Source organism: Melanerpes formicivorus, unplaced genomic scaffold (assembly GCF_026170545.1).
Source record: "Melanerpes formicivorus ecotype bairdi unplaced genomic scaffold, bMelFor1.0.p_v2 SCAF_146, whole genome shotgun sequence".
In the NCBI taxonomy this organism is placed as follows: domain Eukaryota; kingdom Metazoa; phylum Chordata; class Aves; order Piciformes; family Picidae; genus Melanerpes; species Melanerpes formicivorus.
Window position 1 is genome coordinate 563377 of NW_027142498.1, and position 22678 is coordinate 586054.

At 45.7% G+C, this 22678-nt stretch overlaps 1 protein-coding gene across 1 annotated transcript; it reads left to right on the forward strand.

Annotated features, from left to right (window-relative positions):
- Window positions 1-370: 370 nt before the first annotated feature.
- CENPW (centromere protein W) lies at window positions 371-12341 on the forward strand. The gene is made up of 3 exons (XM_068168637.1): window positions 371-511; window positions 8346-8459; window positions 10305-12341. The coding sequence occupies exons 1-3, from the start codon at window positions 422-424 to the stop codon at window positions 10329-10331; spliced, it is 231 nt and encodes a 76-aa protein (XP_068024738.1). The 5' UTR covers window positions 371-421; the 3' UTR covers window positions 10332-12341.
- The last annotated feature ends 10337 nt before the right edge of the window (window positions 12342-22678 follow it).

Here is a 22678-nt window from a genome sequence, read left to right on the forward strand (position 1 = left end):
CCTGTCAGCCGGGGCTGATGGAAGTGGGGAACGGTTCGGGGAAAGGCTGGGGCCAGGCACGCCGCACCCGAAGGGCGCTCGGGAAACCCACGGGACTGGTGCCGGCGCTGCCCGAAGCCGAACACAGAAGGAGTGCCCCGGAGCCGCAGGTGACCCCGGCACCTCTTTCCCTCTCCGCTTTCCGGGCGGCTGCTCGGCCGCTCGGCTCTGCCGCAGGGACGAGAGCTCCCGAAGCGGTTTCCAGGGGAACGCGGCCCCAGGACCGCGGGACCGGAGGCAGAGGGCAGGGGAGGGGAGGGGCGCGCACGGGCCCGCGCCACTGCGCGGCCGTTGGGAAGTGCGTCACGGCGGGAGCGCGCCTGCGCCAGGGCGGCGGATTCGAACGGCGGCGGCGGCGGGACGGGCGGACGGGAGCAGGGAGATGAAGCGCACGGCGCCCCGCAGCACTCTGCGCAAAATCATCAAGAGCGAGAAGCCCAGCTTACGCTTGGCGGCGAACACCGACCTGCTGGTGAGGAAGGAGGGGAGGGACGGGCGCCGGGCCGGGAGCAGCGTGCGGGCCTCTCCGCTCCACCCCAGCCTTGGCCCCTTCCCCGGGCACGGGCTGGCGGCAGCGGCGGCTCCAAGCCGTTGGGGCAGTGCGGGGTGCTCACGGGATGAACTGCCCGGCTCTAGGCGTCTTCCCTCGGGGGAACCTGGGGCTGTAGCGCCGGCCCGGGGCTGTTCAGCCTGGAGGAGAGCAGCCTGAGCTTAAAGCCGGCCCTGGGTGAACTCGCCTTATTTTTTTAGTTTGTTCTGCCATTTAGGGACTGAATTTGTTAAAGACCATGTTGTCACCCATACACATGCCTAATACGCACTCCTACATCCCAAAATAGGCTGGAAACGAGTGGTTTCCTACTCCACAGTGGCAGTACAGGTAAAACAAAGAGGGGTGTTTAGAAATGCGTATGGCAGCTGGCTTCAGGTGAAGCCATCAACATTGTGAGCAGAGCGCTTTTGTCTTCTGCAGGGAGCAAGGAGAACTGGCTGGGTCAGTTTCTGAGCGATCATCCTTTGTGTTTAGATCTGCGGTGGTGCTGTGTCCAGTGAGGAGCTCTGCCTGCCTAGCTTATCACATAAGCAGATCGTCCTCCTTTCCCTGACCGTCAGTGATTGTTTTTCCTTGATAAACGAATGTCTTCTCTACATGATCGTTAAGAAAGACATAAAAATTCGGACCATTTTGTTAGATATCTGCATGAAGCTTCTTCTTTGCTTGTCAGATCTCATTAGTGCTGATCGATAGGCCAGTGTCAGGAGGATGGAGCCAGACTCTTCTCAGTAGCGCCCAGTGGCAGGACAAGGAGCAATGGACACAAACTGGAACATAAACATAAAGGAAAAAATATGCTTCATTTTGAGGGTGCTGGAGTGTTGGACCAAGAGAGTGGAGCCTCCATCTCTGGAGGCATTCCAAACCTGCCCCTCTCTGATTTACTCCGGGTGATCCTGCTCTGTACGGGGCTTGGACTCGGTGATCCTCAGAGGTCCCTTCCAGCCCCTACCGTGCCGTGATTCTGTGACCAGGAGCAGTTGTGCTTTTGGCCATGGCAAGCAGCTGCAACTATTCTGCTTGCCTGGGGGGCAGATTCCCCTAATGAGGCATAGTTGCTCTCCAAATGTTTTATCGTTTGGAAGACATAGGTGGTTGGGTCGCACCGGAGCACTTAAAAGTGGCTGGAGGTAATGGGATGTCAAGCTACTATTAATGATACTTCTGCAGTGACCTTCAGGCAGAGAGGAGGCCAAGTTCGTGGGGAGATGGATGACTGGTTAGGCTAATAAAATGCTAGTAAGTAGTGATTGCAGCTTTCTGCTTTGCTGGTGGCTACTGTGTTGTAAATTTCTGACTGTGAGTTTGGGGATTCGGGGCCAGGCTGATGCATAAACATTGTGTCACTGTATATAAACCCTGCTGTTCCGAGAGTAGGTGAACTGAGCAGTAGGAATTTGGGTTATGTGGCTGTGAGGTGGAGATGTTTGTTGTTGGGGTAGAGCGATTTGACTCTACAGATGTTAATCAGCCGAATTGTGGCTAACGAGTTGCTAAACTGTGCAGCGTGAATGATCGCGTTTTTGTAGGAGGACATCTAAGTAATCTCAGTCCAAAACTAAGGAGTGATAAGTCTTGTGAGTAATTTAATGAGAATGAGGTGTTGAGATCCTGCGCGTGGTTTAAAAACCCCTGCCATAAAGGTGTGGGGTTAAGAGACCCATAGCCACCCAGTTTAAGAAAACTGAGGCCAGCAAAGCTGGCTTCATTCTGACCTGCGACAAGAGAGTTGTGGCATGGGAAGGGTTTGTCTAACCAAGAAAAGACTCGACTTCAGCGAGGAAACCCAGCTTGAAGAGAGCTCGGAGTAGCTGTCTTGGAAAAAAAATATCTGTGCACATACAAAACATCTTTGACTTCACAATGAGTGAATGTGGTGACTAGATGAGAGGGTTTACATCTGAGTGCAAACTGTACATCTTTTTCTGGTTGGGCTAATAAAAATGTGATCCCTTCCTATGGCTTTCACTATCTCTGGAGTATTTCGTGTACTTACGGATCTGATCCCTTGCTACTCGTGCTCAGAGCCACTCAGCTTACTCAGTGGAAGTAGTAGTCAGCTAATTGAACTTGCACAATCACTAGTAACACTTTTTGTAGTGTTTAGTTGGTTTGTGTTTCCTTGGTCATGTTAATTGGGCTTCAAGGTAGCACAGCTGTCTGAAAAGGGCTAAGCGGGACATGCCTCCAGATCTTCGCTGTTGCTTCCCAGCTCGCTCTTCCTCCTGGCACTAGTGTTCCTGTGCTGCAAAGACAATCAGTGAATTAGTGCCTAAAACTAACGGGCTTCAAATATGACTGTGCAGGTGTTGACACAAAGGAGGAGATGAGAATGAATTTTAATAACGGGGTGGAAGCTTAGATTCTGACGACGCCGAATTAAATGGTTTTTAATTAACACTAAAGGCTTGGCTGTTTGCCTTTCACCTTTAAACAGGAGTGTCCAGGCTTGGTGGTTGTCCATGATGTTCTTCAGCTAGCCATGTGGATAGCAGCTCCTTATCTCTATGAATAAATGATCAAAACAGCTGGAGTGCTGCTTTAGTTCTCTTTCTTTTTAAAGGAGGATGAGGAGTTTCGTAGTTAGATAAGTAACAGGTTTTGAGAGGATGTTTTTCAGTGTCTCTGTTGCTCCCAGCGACCCTTGTAAGAATTATTTGGTTGCATGCTTTACAAATGTGTATGGCAGCTGTTACAAATGACAAAGCCAATTAAAATTCGATTAAAAACGATTTTAGTTTGAACAGAGCAATTTAAGGCAATAAAAGGCAAGCAAACAGCGCTGGGTGCATGGGGAGTCTGCGCTCCGCCAACACGCACACTAAGCACGATCTAGTTCCTCTTTAAGTATTCCATTCCTAATACATATTCATACAAAAAGGTGTGTCTAATCAAATTAATTTCTGAAATAGGCATCTTGGTGGTCGTTCTAGGGGATGTAATACTTTAGTTGATCAACAGCACGTCTGGTTACATGCAGGGTCCTTGTGATTGCTACTATATCAGCTGTATTGTTGCAAGCATTACTCCCAACTCCTGTTCCCACATTTCTTGCCACCAACCGACTCTGTGGAATCGACTCTTCTCCTTGCACATCCTTGAGCAGCTTATTATTGTTACATAGGCTAGTTTTCACACAAGCTGTTAGCTTCCCAAATATTTCACTCTACGGTCTCTTCCAACCTGGTCTGGTCTGGTCTGGTCTGTTCTATTCTTTTCTGTTCAAGCTTCTACAGAGATATAATAAAGCAAACAAAATATGAACGATAATAGCAAAGGAAAATAATATACTAAAGAACATTTGATAATCAAAGAAGACATCTTACTCAAGTTATGCAAGCATATTCCCCAATTTTCCTGTGTCTGGTTCCCTATTTTTCACACAAGCTGTTTGTTAGCTTCCCTAATATTTCAGTCTGCTGTCTCTTCCAACCTGGTCTGGTCTGGTCTATTCTATTCTATTCTATTCTAGCTTCTACATATATAGAATAAAGCAAATGAAATATAAACAATAATAGTAAAGGCAAATTATATAATACAGAACATTTTGTAATCAAAGAAGATCTCTTACTCAAGTTAAACAAGCATATTCCCCAATTTTGGTGTGTCTGGTTCCCTATTTTTCACACAAGCTGTTAGCTTCCCTAATATTTCACTCTACTGCCTCTTCCAACCTGGTCTAGTCTAGTCTATTCTATTCTTCTAGATTCTACATGTATATAATAAAGCAAACAAAATACAAACAATAATAGCAAAGGCAAATAACATACTAAAGAACATTTTGTAATCAAAGAAGACATCTTACTCAAGTTATGCAAGCATATTCGCCAAGTTTAGTGTGTCTGGTTCCCTATTTTTCACACAAGCTGTTTGTTAGCTTCCCTAATATTTCAGCCTACTGTCTCTTCCAATCTGGTCTGGTCTGGTCTATTCTATTCTAGCTTCTACATATATAGAATAAAGCAAATGAAATATAAACAATAATAGTAAAGGCAAATTATATAATATAGAACATTTTGTAATCAAAGAAGATCTCTTACTCAAGTTATACAAGCATATTCCCCAATTTTGGTGTGTCTGGTTCCCTGTTTTTCACACAAGCTGTTTGTTAGCTTCCCTAATATTTCACTCTACTGTCTCTTCCAATCTGGTCTGGTCTGGTCTGGTCTGGTCTATTCTATTCTATTCTATTCTATTCTATTCTATTCTATTCTATTCTATTCTATTCTATTCTATCTTCTCCATCAATATGATAAAGCAAACTAAATACAAACAATAATAGCAAAGGCAAATAATATAGAACCTTTTATAATCAAAGAAGACATCTTACTCAAGTTATGCAAGCACGTTCCCCAATTTTCCTGTGTCTGGCTCCCTATTTTTCACACAAGCTGTTTGTTAGCTTCCCTAATATTTCAGTCTACTGTCTATTCTATTCTATTCTATTCTATTCTATTCTATTCTATTCTATTCTATTCTATTCTATTCTATTAGATTCTACATGTATATAATAAAGCAAATTAAATATAAACAATAATAGAAAGGCAAATAATGTAATATAGAACATTTTATAATCAAAGAAGATATCTTACTCAAGCTATGCAAGCATATTCCCCAATTTTCCTGGGTCTGGTTCCCTGTTTTTCACACAAGCTGTTTGTTAGCTTCCCTAATATTTCAGTCTACTGTCTATTCTATTCTATTCTATTCTATTCTATTCTATTCTATTCTATTCTATTCTATTCTATTCTATTCTATTCTCACATTTTAGTTTCACCTTTTTATTTAGCCCATCCATACTTCTGCTTTAGAGTTTCTGCTTTGGAGTTTATCTTAATCGAAGTCATCCGATTGACACGAATTATTCCTCCACTCATCACAATAAGTAACAGCTTTTGAGGGGATGGTTTTTTTTTAGTGTCTCTCTTACTCCCAGCGACCCTTGTAAGAATGGTTAGGTTGCATGCTTCAGAAATGCGTATGGCAGCTGGCTTCAGATGAAGCCATAAACATTCTGAGCAGAGCGCTTTTGTCTTCTGCAGGGAGCAAGGAGAATTGGCTGGGTCAGTTTCTGAGCTATCTTCCTTCAAGTTTGAGTGTGCTGTGTCCAGCGAGGAGCTCTGCCTGCCTGGTTTATCACATAAGCAGATTGTTCTCCTTTCCCTGACCTTCAGTGATTGTTTTTCCTTGATAAACAAATGCCATCTTACATGATCGCTAAGCAAGACATAAAAACTCAGACCGTTTTGTTAGATGGCTGCATGAAGTTGCTGCTTTGCTTATAGGATTATTTTGTCTCTTGGAAATGTGAAGCTTTGTCAGCACCCTCATCCTAAGTGTTAACACTTTCTCTGTGCACGGTGCAGCTAGCTAATTTCTGCAGTCTTTCTCAAGAAGCTGGGCTTTGGGGGAATGTGGTGATTTCTTTGAGTGAAGAGATGGGAGTAGTGATTAAGGTTTTTCCAGCTCTCCTAGAATTCAAGCATTTATTTCCCTTTTTGGGGAAAAAAAAACCCTGAAATTCAGCTATCTCCCTGCTATGATCTGAGAAGAAAAGCCTGCAAACTTTGTTCTGGCTTGAATTTACAGCAGAGAAATAGGAGCTCAGCTGCTGGTTTTTTAGTGCTAGAAGAACAGGTTTGTATCTGCGTTGCAGAAAACGCTTAAAACGTTGCATTGAATGAACCTTTTTCCTTCATCTTTGGCACAGAGTGATGACTAAATGCATACTGAAGGCAAAATGTACTCTAAAGAATTGCTCTGAAGTTAGGGCAGCGAAAGAAAACGAGAGGGAGCTTGTCCCTGCTGTTCATTAGCTGTGCTGGAGCAGGTACGTGGATGGTGCTCTGCGAGTAGCACTCTGAGTTTTTACACATTTCTTGAAACTTTACAACTTTCCTCTTCTGGGAGGCAAGCATTCTGTTGTGGAAGGTGGTTTTCATGGGTGGTGGTTTTCAAAACTGCTTGTGAATGTGATGCAGAGGGACAATAATCTAATATGTATCAAAGCAGTGCTTTTCAACCAAGGGGATGCCCTAGTCGTGGCATTCAAGCGTTCTGCCTTTCCTTACCTGTTCTCAGTTGCCTTTAAGAATCTGGAATATTTATTAGCATGTGTGCTCTGTTGTAGAAAGTTCTGACTGTAGTTGTATGACCATCTCTATATCTATAGGAGCTCAGGGGAAGCTTCTTCACGTGCAAGAGTTCCCTTGGAAAGCGGGAGAATTAAGTTACAGTGATGCCGCGAGCAGGCGCAGATCTTGCAGGCAGTTTTAGAGTTGCCACTTTTGCCTCTGGGTATCTCAGCAAGATGACTTGCATGTATGGAAGCTTTTCTTCTTCCTCCCCCAGAAATCTCACCTCCATGGTGATAAGTCTAGTAATAAGAGTTCTAACGTTGAACACTTTTAGTGCCACTGCTTGATTGCGTTGGAGATGATTTCTGCGTGAGTAGCTAGGGACCAGCTTAAAGCCAGCTTTGATATTTGCCTAAAGGAATCTACAGGAAGATCTGCTTTTGCTGTATGGTTTTTTTTTTTGCTTCCAAAGCACGCCAAATATTATGCAAACTTAACTGTTGCAGGCTGGCTTCATTTAGTTCAGGAGAATTCAAAAGAAAACCAACCCTGAATGGCTTGTCCTAGGAAGACTAAAAGGCCTGTCCTCTAACAGCTTCTTTGTGCTGCAAACCCACTGCCAGTGCATTTCCCATAAACTCTAACTTGTCCCTCTCCTTTTAGGCTTTGCAGATCAGGAATGGCAGGGCAACTTTTATCACCTACTTCAGAGAAATAAAATGGGCCTGCACTTCAGTAATATTTTCTTCTGAGCTCTTGAGTGAGAAATCCTTTTCTGCACGCTTTCCATGGGGAAGTTTAATTCCATGGGGAAGTTTAATTCCTTGGGAAAGTTTAATTCACCAAAGCTGCAGTTGCCAGTGTTCAGGTTGGGCTGTTCAAAGGGTTCATGTAATGTTCACTAAGGGGTTCGTGCTATGGGTCCCTTCTTGCACAGGGGTGCTTGTGGCTGCCAGTTTTTGGTCTGGTTGGAGCAGTTCCTCGGCTGCCGAAGTTGTTGCTGCGTCTGTCCTAGCAGAGCAGCTTTCTGCCGTGAACAGGAGACTGCCCTACCAGTCCTTTCCATGGAAAAAGGTTAAATAAGTGATGAGCTGGGGGAATAAAATGGATGGAGCCTCCTGACAGTGGAGAATTTCTGCTTCTGGAGAAATGAATGTCAATGCTTTTTTTTATGCTGGAAAGGGGCAGAAGTCCTTGAACTTGTCTGGGGGCCATTTGGTGATAAGGGAGGGATGAGTTTGCTGTTCATTAAAAGCTTGGCTGCTGTGCTGACTGAAAGCTGACTCTTTCCCAGTAAGCCAAAAGGGTCCTTATTCTCTGATAATGATGTTTATATTTGGTTATGAGAAGCTGCTAATAAAAGTCAGGTTGGGTTTCTGTGAGATCTGCTGTTTGTATGATCATTTCTAGAGCACCGTGGTGATCTTACTATACTACGTTTAAAGTCTTTGTCACAAGCCTCTTGCAGCAATGAATATCTTGGGAATTGATTAAGTCTTGAACTGATACCTCCTGAGAACACCTTTCTGGAACTGAAAGCAGTCTAATAGGTGAATACTCTGCCTCAGTGAACCCCTGAAATAAAACGACCCCAAACTGTGCTTAAACCAGCTTGAGTCCTTCTTGATACTTTCTTTAATTACATGGTTTTTTTCCCCTTCCCTCTTTTAAAGGTGCATTTGAGCTTCTTGCTGTTCCTCCGTCGCCTAGCAGAAGAAGCCAGGACAAATGCAATTCAGAGCCGAAGTAAAATGATTAAACCTGACCACGCAATAGCTGCAGCAAAGGTAATAAAGCCTTTTAAACACTTCACTTTCTGTTCCATCTCAAATGTCTTGGGACAGCACACACACAAGTTTTCTGGTTCAGTGTTGATAGATTTTTGTTTATTACTCCCAAACCTGCAGAAATGTCGTGTTCTTTAGGCCATCATTGGCATAATTCACTGTTTACCAAGATTAACTCCTCTTGCCCTGTTAAATACAGCCCTTTCCCCCTTGATGATGCCATGTTTAAATTCATCATTTCAATAGATGGGTAAGTCTGCACAGCATTCTACCTGCAAGCATCCCAGCCTGAAAGCCCAGGGAACTGAATCCTATTCCAAAGCTGGGGGATCTTTATTTCAGATGCTGCTGCCTGAAGACAGCAATACGAATGAAGCTTTGTGGGACAAGTGTGAGGTAGTCCAAAGAGTTTCAAATATCTTAGCAGTTCGGTTCTTACCTGCTTATTCTGAAAGGTGCCATGGTCTAGTCATGGGGTCTGTGTTGATAGGTTGGACTCGATGATCCTCGAGGTCCTTTCCAACCTAAGTTATACTGTGATACTGTGTTTGAAGTGGATTCTTGCAGGCTTGTGTGGGTACTGCATGAACAAACAGGTACTTGTGTGTGGGCCGTTGAGCTCGGCAAGGGAGGAACTCGGCAGGGGTTAAACCGTGGCTGGCTGTAAGGGTAGCTCAGCATAACAAAGCGCTGTGTAAATGGCTGTGAAGGAGGACTCCTCTGCCTTACGGTAAGTTGTGTGTGTGCAAAGAAGGGAAAGAGAAAGTTGTTAGGCGGCTTTCTGTCTCCAGAAAGAATTAGTGTCCAAGCATGACTGAAATTTGCCCTCTGCAGCTCATTTTGCTCTCCCAAAGGGTCTGCTTTGCCCAGGTTTCACGCAGCAGCTCGCTCGCCAGTTGGGAGTTCTCTGCTCAACCACCTGCCGACGCTGGGCAAATCGGAGGGACAGAACTCTCCCTGTTATCTGATATTTGGGTCCTGTGGCTTCTGTTTATCTTCAGCATTTATTCCCCCCCCCCCTGCCCCTCAGTGAAATGTTTAGTTTGGTACTTTCTATTACTATAGCAACAGAAATGCATACAGGATGTGTAGGGTAGCCAAGTGAATGTTACAGTTGGAATCGTCTGCGTTTGTAATTTCTTTTTAACTGCAGTCTTAACATTATTTGAACATTTTTGTGCTTCATTTATTACTGGGTTGTGTTTTGGTTTTTTGGGTTTTTTTTTGGTTGGTTTCTGCTTAAGATGAGGAGGGGAAACTGCCTGTGTTTTAATAACAACACTTCAATGGTCCCACTTGGGCTTTGAAGTTCGTTTTTTCAACTTAAACTCCGACCCGTAAAATATCCTTCCAGGGGTCTGTGTGCTCTTGCTATAGAAAGCAGTAGGGCATTGCAAACAGAGAGTGAGCAAAGGAGCTGTATGGTATAAAATACAATTCTTTTGGCTTTGCCTAGGCCTAGTGGGGTTAGAGCTTCAAGGACTCTGCTGAGGGCTTGGGAGTACCGTTCCATTTTAACCTCCCAGCCCTTTTATTTTGCAGAATTCATGGTTATGAAGCTGCTCATTCCAGAACAGACAGACAAAGCAAACAGCTCTCTGAGAGGACATCTTTCTGGATGCTTTTGCTGTATTTCTAACACTTCCCCTGGGCTTTTTACCCTGGTGACTCTACCTTTGGGGGGGAAAAAAAGATTACTTGGCTAGGTGAACCTTTGGTCTGAGTAGCTTCGCGTTTTGGCTCTCTTACTGCCGCCTGGATTGATAAACGCAGTGATAACTATAGCTGCCTGGATTGAGAAAAGCAGTGATAACTATGCTTTTTTTTCTCCCCCTCTTCTTCCAGGTTATTTTAAAGAAAAGCAGAGGCTAGAAACCAGACCACTGGAATTTCAAACCACGTTTCCCCCCTGTTTCCATACTCACATGAGATCCTGTGAGCCAGCTTTTGCGCTTGGGAAGTATTTCGTTTCATTGATGTCTGTCTCCTGCCTGGTACTGTCTGCTGCTTAACAACCCTCAGCTGAGAATCTCACCCAGTGTATTTTCATCCACTTCATGGCATTGTTTAAAAATGGATGGAGCCTCCTGAGAGTGGAGAATTTCTGCTTCTGGAGAAATGAATGTCAATGCTTTTTTTATGCTGGGATGGGGCAGAAGCCCTCGAACTCGTCTGGGGGCCATTTGGTGATAAGGGAGGGATGAGTTTGCTGTTCATTAACAGCTTGGCTGCTGTGCTGACTGAGAGCTGACTCTTTCCCAGTAAGCCAAAAGGGTCCTTATTCTCTGATAATGATGTTTATATTTGGTTATAAGAAGCTGCTAATAAAAGTCAGGTTGGGTTTCTGTGAGATCTGCTGTTTGTATGATCATTCCTAGAGCACCGTGGTGACTTTGGTATGCTACATTTAAAGTCTTTGTCACAAGCCTCTTGCAGCAATGAATATCTTGGGAACTGATTAAGTGTTGAACTGAGTGACACCTTCTTGTGCTCAGAACACCTTTCTGGACCTTGAAAGCAGTGTAATAGGTGAATACTCTGCCTCAGTGAACTTAAAACAGTTTGATTCCTTCTTGCTTTCTTTCAATTACATGGTTTTTCCCTTCCCTCTTTTAAAGGTGCATTTGAGCTTCTTGCTGTTTCTCCATTGTCTAGCAGAAGAAGCCAGGACAAAGGCAACTCAGAACAGAAGTAAAATGATTAAACCTGCTCACACCATCGTTTCAAAATGTCTGTTGCTTGTCATTTAGGACTGTTCATTACCTTATTTCTTCCATAATAAGGGAGGAGTGCCTCTACCACAGTCACTCTTCAGGTATGATGTGGCATTTCTCAGCAGAAGTGGGAAACTTTTAGAGGACAGGGTTAAAAAAGGATGGATTCAGTAAAATCTGCCTTTAGAGAGTGTGCATTTCAAAAGAGATTTACTGACTTCACAAAGTCCTGACTTTCACATCAATTGCTGTGGAAACCACTGCCTCAAATATCTGAGGGTCAATTTATTTATGCATGTCTGAATATTTTGAAATACCTTTGACAAGTGAGCTAAAAGCTTCTGTGTCCTGGGAAGAGAATGCAGATTTGGTGTTTCTAAGGCATGCTCTGAGCTGCTTGAGCTGACCTGTTGTTTGATGTGGCATGTGAGACATGGCGGTGGTCTCTAATTCAGTTGGTGTGGACAGATGCACGTTATGGAAAAGAAAATGATCTGGCTCAGCTGATGTTTTTGAAGCAAGATCCTGGACAAACAGTGAGGATAAGTTGGCATGAGTGCCAAGCTACTACTTCCTCCATCTTGAGTGTGTCCTCCTAAGCTGTCACAAGTCTGGAAATCTGCACTGTATGAAAATCTCTTACATTAAAATCATGTTCAAGTCAGAGTCTGATCTTTCTAAACTGTGGCTGAGCACTTGGCTTAATTAAGGCAGAGTAGAATCTCACAGTTGGGGCTGATAATGCTGTTTTGATGGATATGTGGTAGCTGAGCTATGCTTAAAATCAATCATTTTGTTTATAACTTGATACATTGAGTGGTCTTCATTTTGTTTAACTCATTACTGAGTATACTCTGGACACTCAGGGGGGAAAAAAAAGGCATTTTATGAAGAGTTTAGTAGTCTAAGGAAATGAGCAATGCCAGAGCTTGAACTTCCATATCATGTTCCCATGCTTCCCAGAATCCTGTAGAACCTGTGAAAAGCAGAAAGGAAGGATGACTCCTCTGCTTTACTGACTCACAGGGCTTAGTTCAGTCTGCTGCTAAGGTTGTCTGGATTCCTTATTCTGCATTTTCTTCTCTTATGCCCTTGGGAAGCCACAAAATAAAGCTGAAAACAAATGTGTAGAGGATATTTGGACTTATCCTTTGGTAATAAGGGAAATATTTCCAGAGATTTTTGTTTTCCTTTGTAATTACTGTCTGTGACTTAGTGATTTTTACCACAACATGACATTTCCCTTCCTTAGAAGAGTTGTCCTTAATTCATTTTCCCTGACTTATTTTCTTACAGTCCTGTGTAACTACGTCCCTCTCCCCACTGCACAGTTGTTTTGAGCCCTGTAGCTTCTTTTGGACCCTATTTTGATGTCCACTTCAACTCTCTTGAGTGCCTTAGGAGCAAGATCCTTTCTTCTCTCTCCCCTTTCCTTTCTTTTCTCTCCCCTTTCTTTTCTCTCCCCTTTCCTTTCTTTTCTCTCCCCTTTCCTTTCTTTTCTCTCCCCTTTCCTTTCTTTTCTCTCCCCTTTCCTTTCTTTTCTCTCCCCTTTCCTTTCTTTTCTCTCCCCTTTCCTTTCTTTTCTCTCCCCTTTCCTTTCTTTTCTCTCCCCTTTCCTTTCTTCTCTCTCCCCTTTCCTTTCTTCTCTCTCCCCTTTCCTTTCTTCTCTCTCCCCTTTCCTTTCTTCTCTCTCCCCTTTCCTTTCTTCTCTCTCCCCTTTCCTTTCTTCTCTCTCCCCTTTCCTTTCTTCTCTCTCCCCTTTCCTTTCTTCTCTCTCCCCTTTCCTTTCTTCTCTCTCCCCTTTCCTTTCTTCTCTCTCCCCTTTCCTTTCTTCTCTCTCCCCTTTCCTTTCTTCTCTCTCCCCTTTCCTTTCTTCTCTCTCCCCTTTCCTTTCTTCTCTCTCCCCTTTCCTTTCTTCTCTCTCCCCTTTCCTTTCTTCTCTCTCCCCTTTCCTTTCTTCTCTCTCCCCTTTCCTTTCTTCTCTCTCCCCTTTCCTTTCTTCTCTCTCCCCTTTCCTTTCTTCTCTCTCCCCTTTCCTTTCTTCTCTCTCCCCTTTCCTTTCTTCTCTCTCCCCTTTCCTTTCTTCTCTCTCCCCTTTCCTTTCTTCTCTCTCCCCTTTCCTTTCTTCTCTCTCCCCTTTCCTTTCTTCTCTCTCCCCTTTCCTTTCTTCTCTCTCCCCTTTCCTTTCTTCTCTCTCCCCTTTCCTTTCTTCTCTCTCCCCTTTCCTTTCTTCTCTCTCCCCTTTCCTTTCTTCTCTCTCCCCTTTCCTTTCTTCTCTCTCCCCTTTCCTTTCTTCTCTCTCCCCTTTCCTTTCTCCTCTCTCCCCTTTCCTTTCTCCTCTCTCCCCTTTCCTTTCTCCTCTCTCCCCTTTCCTTTCTCCTCTCTTCAATAGAAGAGGAACTTTTTCCTGTAAGCCCTCAGAAGTTTCAGTCAGAATGCATCCTGTCAGTAGACTGCCAGTACTTTGGGAATGTTTCATAACAGCTGAAGCCAGCAGATGAAATTCAAGTTTCTCTCCTAAAGTTTAAGTAAATGCTTACCAAAAAGTAGTGTTTTTGATGTAGTATGGTTAAGCATTCAGGAATATGCATCACTATTGTGTTCTTAAACCTCCCTGAGAGGAGGTTGGAGCCAGGTGGGGGTTGGTGTGTTCTCCCTAGTAACAAGTGATAGGACAAGAGAAAATGGACTCAAGCTGTACCAGGGGTGGTTTAGGTTGGGTATTACAAACAATTTCTTTGCTGAAAGGGTTCCCAAACAGTGGCACAGGCTGCCCAGGGAGGTGGTTGAAGCTCCATCCCTGGAAGTGTTTCAGAGAGGCAGAGATGTGTTGCTGAGGGCCATGGTTTAGCACCAGCCTTGGTAGAGTTAGAGAATGGTTGGACTCAATGACCTTAAAGGCCTTTTCCAACTGAAACAATTCCATGATGGTCATGTAGGGAGTGACTGATGGTGGAGGATCTGCTGTTTGCCAGTTTGAGTAGGTCTCATGAGGCCTATGCACTGGTTTGGCTCCCATGGGCACATAATCTTGCTTACAATATAAAGTATGGAATAGAATGAAGCAGGTTGGCAGAGACCTTCAAGATCATAGTGTCCAACCCATCATCCAACACCACCTGATCAACCAAACCATGGTACCAAGCACCCCATTCAGTCTCCTCCTAAACACCTCCAGTGATGGTGACTCCACCACCTTCCTGGGCAGCACATTCCAATGGCCAATCACTCTATGAAGAATTTCTTCCTAACATCCAGCCTAAACCTCCCCTGGCACAGCTTGAGACTGTGTCCTCTTGTTCTGGTGCTGGTTGCCTGGGAGAAGAGACCAACCCCCACCTGGCTACAACCTCCCTTCAGGTAGTTGTAGGGAGCAAGAAGGTCTGCCCTGAGCCTCCTCTTCTCCAGGCTAACCCCAGCTCCCTCAGCCTCTCCTCACAGGGCTGTGCTCCAGACCCCTCCCCAGCCTTGTTGCTCTTCTCTGGACACCTTCCAGCAACTCAACATCTTTCCTAAACTGAGGAGCCCAGAACTGGACAAGGTTTAAAACTAGCTTAATGCATGCTTCAGTTTTAACTTGGGGCATGTAGGCTCACTATTTCCTGAGTGCTATAAATCACCTGATGATTAAGTTTAAAAGTAATTTTGAAAGGGGTGAAAATTGAAGACTGTTGGATCTGTGCAGACATCTAGCCCTGATTCCTGGTGGAGTCAAGAAGGATACATGAACTTGGATGTTTTTTTGAGCCAGAACCCAAATATTCCCTGTTCTGTTTGAATCTGAGGTTATGTTGGATCACAGAGTCAGCTGTTTAGATTCAGGAAGTCAACACAGGTGCTAGGGAGGACATTTGTGCTTTGGAGTTTCGTGGTGAATGTGTGTGGAGGAGTACATGCTTGCTAAAAATCTCAAGTTGCATAATACAAATGCTAAACAATCACAGAATCAGTAAGGTTGGAGAAGACCTCAGAGATCATCAAGTCCAACCTGTCACCCAACACCTCATGACCAACTCAACCATGGCCTCAAGTGCCACGTCCAATTCTTATAATCTGTCACTACAGTGGTACAGTGAAGGGGAAAAAGTCAGCAATAGAGGGAGAATCAGAGAATTGTCAGGGTAGGAAGAGACCTCAGGGATCAGCCAGCTCCAACCCCCCTGCCATGGCCAAGGACACCTCACACTACAGCAGGTTGCTCACAGCCACATCCAGCCTGGCTGCAAACACCTCCAGGCAGGAGGCTTCCACCACAGAATCACAGAACTTCAGGGGCTGCAAGGGATCTTGAAAGCTCCTGCACTCCAATCCCCTGCCAGAGCAGGATCACCTAGAGCAGGTCACACAGGAACACAGCCAGGCTAGTTTTGAATATCTGCAGAGGGGGAGACTCCACAACCCCCCTGGGCAGCCTGTTCCAGGGCTGTGTCACCCCCACAAGGAAAAAAAAATTCCTGTTATATACATGAAAGTTCCTGTGCCTCATCTTCCACCACTGCCCCTTGTGCTGGCACTGGGCATCACCCAGCAGAGCCTGGCTCCAGCCTCTGGGCACTCACCCTTTACATCTTTACAACCACCTCCCTGGGCAACCTGTGCCAGGCTCTCACCACCCTCATGGGGAACAACTTCTTCCTCACATCCAATCTCAATCTACCCATTTCTAGTTTTGCTCCATCCCCCCCAGTCCTATCACTCCCTGACACCCTCAAAAGTCCCTCCCCAGCTTTCTTGGAGCCCCCTTCAGACACTGGAAGGCCGCCATAAGGTCTCCTCAGAGCCTTCTCTTCTCCAGACTGAATCCATCATGCTGAATAGGAAAATTCTTCTTGCAGCCATAAGGTGGGGATAGAGCAAAAACTGTCTTTTTCTGCTCAGCAAGTTAAGTTGTTAGAGGAAAATCCCCTGTTTATTGCTGCTAAAAAGTATCCTGTGGGTTGTGACACTTCCAGCTACTTTTTGAGGGCTGCCAGCCCTGCTCTGCTGACATATGTGGAGCCATTAATGTATGACAAACAAATAAAGCCTAATTCACAGCAAAACTCAGCATGGGAACTGTACAATAGGAAATGTTGTTGCTTTGGTTTTGTCTAGGCCTAACAGGGTTAGAGCTTTGAGGAATCCTCTGAGGGCCTGAGAGCCCTATTCTGTTTTACAAAGAAGCCTTCAGTTCTATGGAACTCTTGGTTATGAATCTGCTCATTGAAAAGCAAACAGCTTGCTGATAGGACATTTTTCTGGATGCTTTTGAGAGAAGAGAAGAGAAGAGAAGAGAAGAGAAGAGAAGAGAAGAGAAGAGAAGAGAAGAGAAGAGAAGAGAAGAGAAGAGAAGAGAAGAGAAGAGAAGAGAAGAGAAGAGAAGAGAAGAGAAGAGAAGAGAAGAGAAGAGAAGAGAAGAGAAGAGAAGAGAAGAGAAGAGAAGAGAAGAGAAGAGAAGAGAAGAGAAGAGAAGAGAAGAGAAGAGAAGAGAAGAGAAGAGAAGAGAAGAGAAGAGAAGAGAAGAGAAGAGAAGAGAAGAGAAGAGAAGAGAAGAGAAGAGACGAGACGAGACGAGGCTGGAAAAGACCTTTGAGATCATCAAGTCCAACCTATCACCCAGCACCATTTGATCAACAGTCTCTTCCTAAACACCTCCAGTGATGGTGACTCCACCTCCTCCCTGGGCAGCACATTCCCCACGCGCCAATCTCTCTTTCTATGAAGAACTTCTTCCTAACTTCCAGCCTAAACCTCCCCTGGCACAGCTTGAGACTGTGTCCTCCTGTTCTGGTGCTGCTTGCCTGGGAGAAGAGACCAACCCCCTCCTGTCTGCAACCTCCCCTCAGGGTGTTGTAGAGAGCAAGAAGGTCTCCCCTGAGCCTCCTCTTCTCCAGGCTAAGCAACCCCAGCTCCCTCAGCCTCTCCTCACAGGGCTGTGCTCCAGACCCCTCCCCAGCTTTGTTGCCCTTCTCTGGACACCTTCCAGCAACTCAACACCTTCCAGCAACTCAACATCTTTTCTAAACTGAGGGCCTCAGAACTGAGGGGGCCCAGAACTTTCCCCCTAGGTTTTTACCCTTCTGCTGATCTGTGATGAGAAGGGAAATGTTAGATGTTTGAAGTGGTGCTGGACCTTGAAGATTTTTCTTTCTTTGTAGCTCAATATTTCAGCCTCAGATACTGATCACAGTGATAGGTCTGCAGTTATTTCACAGATTCATCCATGGAATGGGTTGGGTTGGATGTGACCTTAAAGATCATCTAGTTCCAACCCCCTGCCACACCTCCCACCAGCCCAGCTTGCTCAAGGCCTCATCCAACCTGGCCTTGAACATCTCCAGGGAGGGGACATCCACATCCTCCCTGGGCAGCCTGTTCCAGTGTCTCACCACCCTCACTGGAAAGAGTTTCTTCCTAATCTCCAGTATAAATGTGCCCCCTTCTCAAGCTTCAATCTGTTCCTCTTCCTCCTAGCACTACAAGTCCTTGTCAAACAGAATGGAATGGAATGGAATGGAATGGAATGGAATAGAATAGAATAGAATAGAACAGAACTAGACCAGACCAGGTTGGAAGAGACCTTCAAGATCATCGTGTCCAACCTCCTTCCCCAGCTTTCATGTTGTTCCCCTTCAGCTAATGCAAAGCCTCTATAAGATCCTTCAGTCAGAGAGAAGAAAGCTTCACCTAGGTGTTGACTGTGCATCCACAACCTCCCTGGGAAACCTGTTCCAGAGTCTCACCACTCTCATAATGAAGAACTTCCTCCTAAGATCTAGTCTACACCTACTCTCCCTCAGCCTAAGATCATTCCCCCCTTGTCCTGTAACTAAACACATATGAAATGTCCCTCTCCAACCTTCCAGAGGGTTCCCTTTATGTATTGGAAGGCAGCTCTAAGGTCCCCCCAAAGTCTTCTCCCCTCCAGGCTGAACAGCCCCAACTCTCTGAGCCTTTTCCTGCAGAAGAGGTGCTCCAGCCCTCTGATCATCTTTGTGGCCCCCCTCTGCAAAAGCATAACCTAGCCTCATTTTCACAACCCACTATGTCCTGTGAGCAGCTTTGTGCAGGAGGTTTTTGCTCATGTAGTGACCTTAACTACAAAACATATAGCTTGTGTTGGTTGAGCTGCTGACTTGGCATTCCATTAGTCCTTTATCAGCTGAGAGCAAGTAATGATAGGTCATTGCAACTCCTTAAATACAGAGGGGTTTTGAGGTGACTTATGATTAGGAGGATATATTTAGGAGGTGTGACTTATATTCCAACTATAAAGTGCTGATCATAGTAAAACAAAGTTATGCTAAAGCAAGTCCCTGGGCCAGGGCTGTAAGCTGTGTTGCAAATTTGAGTTGGTCTTCAGACTGTTTCAAGCCACTGTTTGGTTCAATGTATTAGAGATAGGTATTGGAATATAGACTCTTTTCCTTGCTTTAATAGTGCTGTAGTGGTGGCTGCCCTAATAGCCTGTTGGGCATGATAAAATATGGTAATACAACAAAGTTCTTACATGTTAGAGTGGCTTCAGCTCTATGCTGAGAAGATTCACAGAATGGTTTGGGTTTGAAGGGGCTTTGAAGGTCATCTAGTTCCAACCCCCCTGGCACTGGCAGGGATCCCCACCACTAGAGCAGATTGCTCAAGGCCCCATCAAGCCTGGGGCTTGATTTGTCTTCAAACTAGAGAAGAGCAGGTTTAGATGGGATGTTAGGAAGAAGTTCTTCGCCACAAGCATGGCTGAACACTAGAACCAGGGAGATTGTTGGGTCTCAACCCCTGGAGATATTCAAGGTGAGACTTGACAGGGGGGCTCTGGGTAACCTGATATAGGATAGGATAGGATAGGATAGGATAGGATAGGATAGGATAGGATAGGATAGGATAGGATAGGATAGGATAGCATAGCATAGCATAGCATAGCATAGCATAGCATAGCATAGAATAGAATAGAACAGAATAGAAATAGAATAGACCAAGTTGGAAGAGACCTTCAAGATCATCGTGTCCAACCTATCATCCAACACCACCTAATCAACTAAACCATGCAACCAAGCACCCTATCAAATCTCCTCTTGAACACCTTCAGGGATGGGGACTCCACCACCTCCCTGGGCAGCACATTCCAACAGCTAACAACTCTCTCTGGGAAGAACTTCCACCTAACCTCCAGCCTAAACCTCCCCTGGTGCAGCTTGAGACTGTGTCCTCTTGTTCTGATGCTGGTTGTCTGGGAGAAGAGACCAACCCCCACCTGGCTACAACCTCCCTGCAGGGAGTTGTAGACAGCAAGAAGGTCTCCCCTGAGCCTCCTCTTCTCCAGGCTAAGCAACCCCAGCTCCCTCAGCCTCTCCTCACAGGGCTGTGTTCCAAGCCCCTCACCAACTTTGTTGCCCTTCTCTGGACACGCTCCAGCAAGTCAACCTCCTTCCTAAAAGGAAGGAATCTACTTGAGGATGCCCCTGCTTACTGCAGAGAGAGTTGGACAGTATGACCTTTGGAGGTCCCTTTCCACCCAGACCATTCTATGATTCTATAAACAGAGAGTTGCAGCTTTTGGAGGACAGTGCTGAGTCTCCCCACTTGACAGCAGATGTAGTCAATGGGAATTCATTCCTTTGCTGTTTGGGGAGCAGTGTTGGGGGGCGTGGGGGGATTTCTTTGCAGCCCACAGTCATTGAATTCACACAAGCTTTGGTACATAATACTCTGCTGCAGGCTGGGTTATTAATGTTATCCTGACCAAACTGCTGAAAGATCTCTGCAGGTCATTTGATACCTGTAAGCTCAAGTTTCCTGCTCACAAGGTCATTTTCCTGGGAGAATGATTTCCATGCGTGGAGAGCTTGGTAGAGCACAGAATAACTGCTGAACAGCCCTGAAACTCCTTCTGGTTTACAAAAGGAATTTAGGCACAGCCTTACTGCAGAGTAATAATGTGACAGCAGCAGTTAAAGCAAGCCAAGGAAGGGCTTGCTCTTAACTTGCTAGCCCTAGGTGAGGTTCTGCAGACACACGCTCTTGTTTTGTTAGCTAACAATGTAAAAGGCTCAGGGGAAGATGGGATTTTGACAACTGAGCACATACTGAATCAAAAATGATAAAGGGCAACCATTTCCACATCAATTTAACAAATCCAAGCGCCAGGTGCTGCACTTTGGCCACAACAACCCCATGCAGGGCTGCAAGCTGGGGTCAGAGTGGCTGGAGAGCTGCCAAACAGAGAGGGACCTGGGGGTACTGATCGACAGCAGCCTGAATATGAGCCAGCAGTGTGCCCAGGTGGCCAAGAAGGCCAATGGCATCCTGGCCTGCATCAGGAAGAGTGTGGCCAGCAGGAGCAGGGAAGTCATTGTGCCCTGTGCTCAGCACTGGTTAGGCCACACCTTGAGTCCTGTGTCCAGTTCTTGGCCTCTCAGTTTAAGGATGTTGAGAGACTTGATGGTGTCCAGAGAAGGGCAAGGAGGCTGGGGAGGGGTCTGGAGCACAGCCCTGTGAAGAGAGGCTGAGTGGGCTGGGATTATTTAGCCTGGAGAAGAGGAGGCTCAGGGGAGACCTTCTTGCTCTCTACAACTACCTGAAGAGAAGGTTGTAGCCAGGTGGGGGTTGGTCTCTTCTCCCAGGCAACCAGCACCAGAACAAGAGGACACAGTCTCAAGCTGCACCAGAGGAAGTTTAGGCTGGAGGTGAGGAGAAAGTGCTTCCCAGAGAGAGTTGCTAGCCATTGAGATGTGCTTCCCAGGGAGGTGGTGGAGTCCCTGTCCCTGGAAGTGTTCAAGAGGGGACTGGATGTGGCACTTGGTGCCATGGTTTAGTCATGAGGTCTGTGGTGACAGGTTGGACTTGATGACCTTTGAGGTCTTTTCCAACCTTGGTGATTCTGTGATTAGCTGGAGCTGCTTATCCCTTCTATCTGGTCTGATTTGAAGTGGTCTGACTGCATCAGTGCTAACCTCTGCCGTTGCCAGCCTGCTGTAAATTTTATCATTAAGCTTTGAGTGCACAGACAGATGAGATCATAGAACTGAAATCAGTTTGAATGAGATTTGTGCCAGTTTTCTAAATGGACCAGATAAAGGAAAATAGCTAAGTGACATGTTAGCCAGTGTTTAACATCCTGTTGCATAGCTGCAAGCCTCATAGGACACTTGAACCTCTCTAGTCCTGGCTCATATGTAAGTGGGATTCTTATTCTTTACTCAGCTCTTGTGAGACTCCATCTTGAATACTGCATCCAGTTCTGGTGTTCCCATCATAAGAAGGGGGTTGGGGTGAGTCCAGAGGAAGATGATGCAAGGGCTGGAGCAACTCTGCTGTGAGGATAGGCTGAGGGAGCTGGGGGTGTTCAGCCTGGAGAGGAGAAGACTTTGGGGGGAGATCTTAGAGCTGCCTTCCAATACGTAAAGGGAACCCTCTGGAAGGTTGGAGAGGGACATTTCATATGTGTTTAGTTACAGGACAAGGGGGAATGATTCTAGGCTGAGGGACAGTGGGTTTAGACTGGATCTTAGGAAGAATTTCTTGAGGAGGAGAGTGATGAGACTCTGGAACAGGTTTCCCAGGGAGGTTATGGATGCACAATCAACACCTAGGTGAAGTTTATAAAATGAGGAGAGAAGGAACAGTTCATAGAATCATAGAATCAATAAGGTTGGAAAAAGACTTCAGAGATCATCAAGTCCAACCTGGCACCCAACACCTCATAACTACTCAACCATGGCACCAAGTGCCACATCCAATCCCCTCTTGAACACTTCCAGGGATGGGGACTCCACCACCTCCCTGGGCAGCACATTCCAGTGGCTAACAACTCTCTCTGGGAAGAACTTTCTCCTCACCTCCAGCCTAAAAGTTGAGTTTGATGAGAACAGTTCCAAACAGGGGGGAAAAAAAGAACCACAGTCCAGCCCTATCACTGATGTATTATTTCAGGTTTATACAATGTCTTGCAGACAAATGATCTGAAATCAGTTTGAATCCACTGTCTCAGAAGCTACCTGTGCAGAGGAAAGCTTCAGACTCACAGTCAAGGCAGAATATGATGCTTCCACTGGTCTCAGCTGTTGTGGCTCTGTGGTGTGTGCTGTTCTGCTAATTATGTAGTACTGGGTCCAGTTCTGGGCCCCGCAGTTTAAGAAGGACATTGAGACTCTTGAATGTGTCCCAGAGAAGGGCAAGGAGGCTGGGGAGGGGTCTGGAGCACAGCCCTGAGAGGAGAGGCTGAGGGAGCTGGGGTTGCTTAGCCTGGAGAAGAGGAGGCTCAGGGGAGACCTTCTTGCTCTCTCCAACTCCCTGAAGGGAGGTTTGTAGCCAGGTGGGGGGTTGGTCTCTCTCCCAGACAACCATCAGCAGAACAAGAGGACACAGTCTCAAGCCTGTACCAGGGGAAGTTTAGGCTGGAGATGAGGAGAAAGTTCTTCCCAGAGAGAGTTGTTAGGCATTGGAATGTGCTTGCAGCCAGGGAGGTGGTGGAGTCCCCATCCCTTGGAGGTGTTCAAGAGGGTATTGGATGTGGCACTTGGTGCCAGT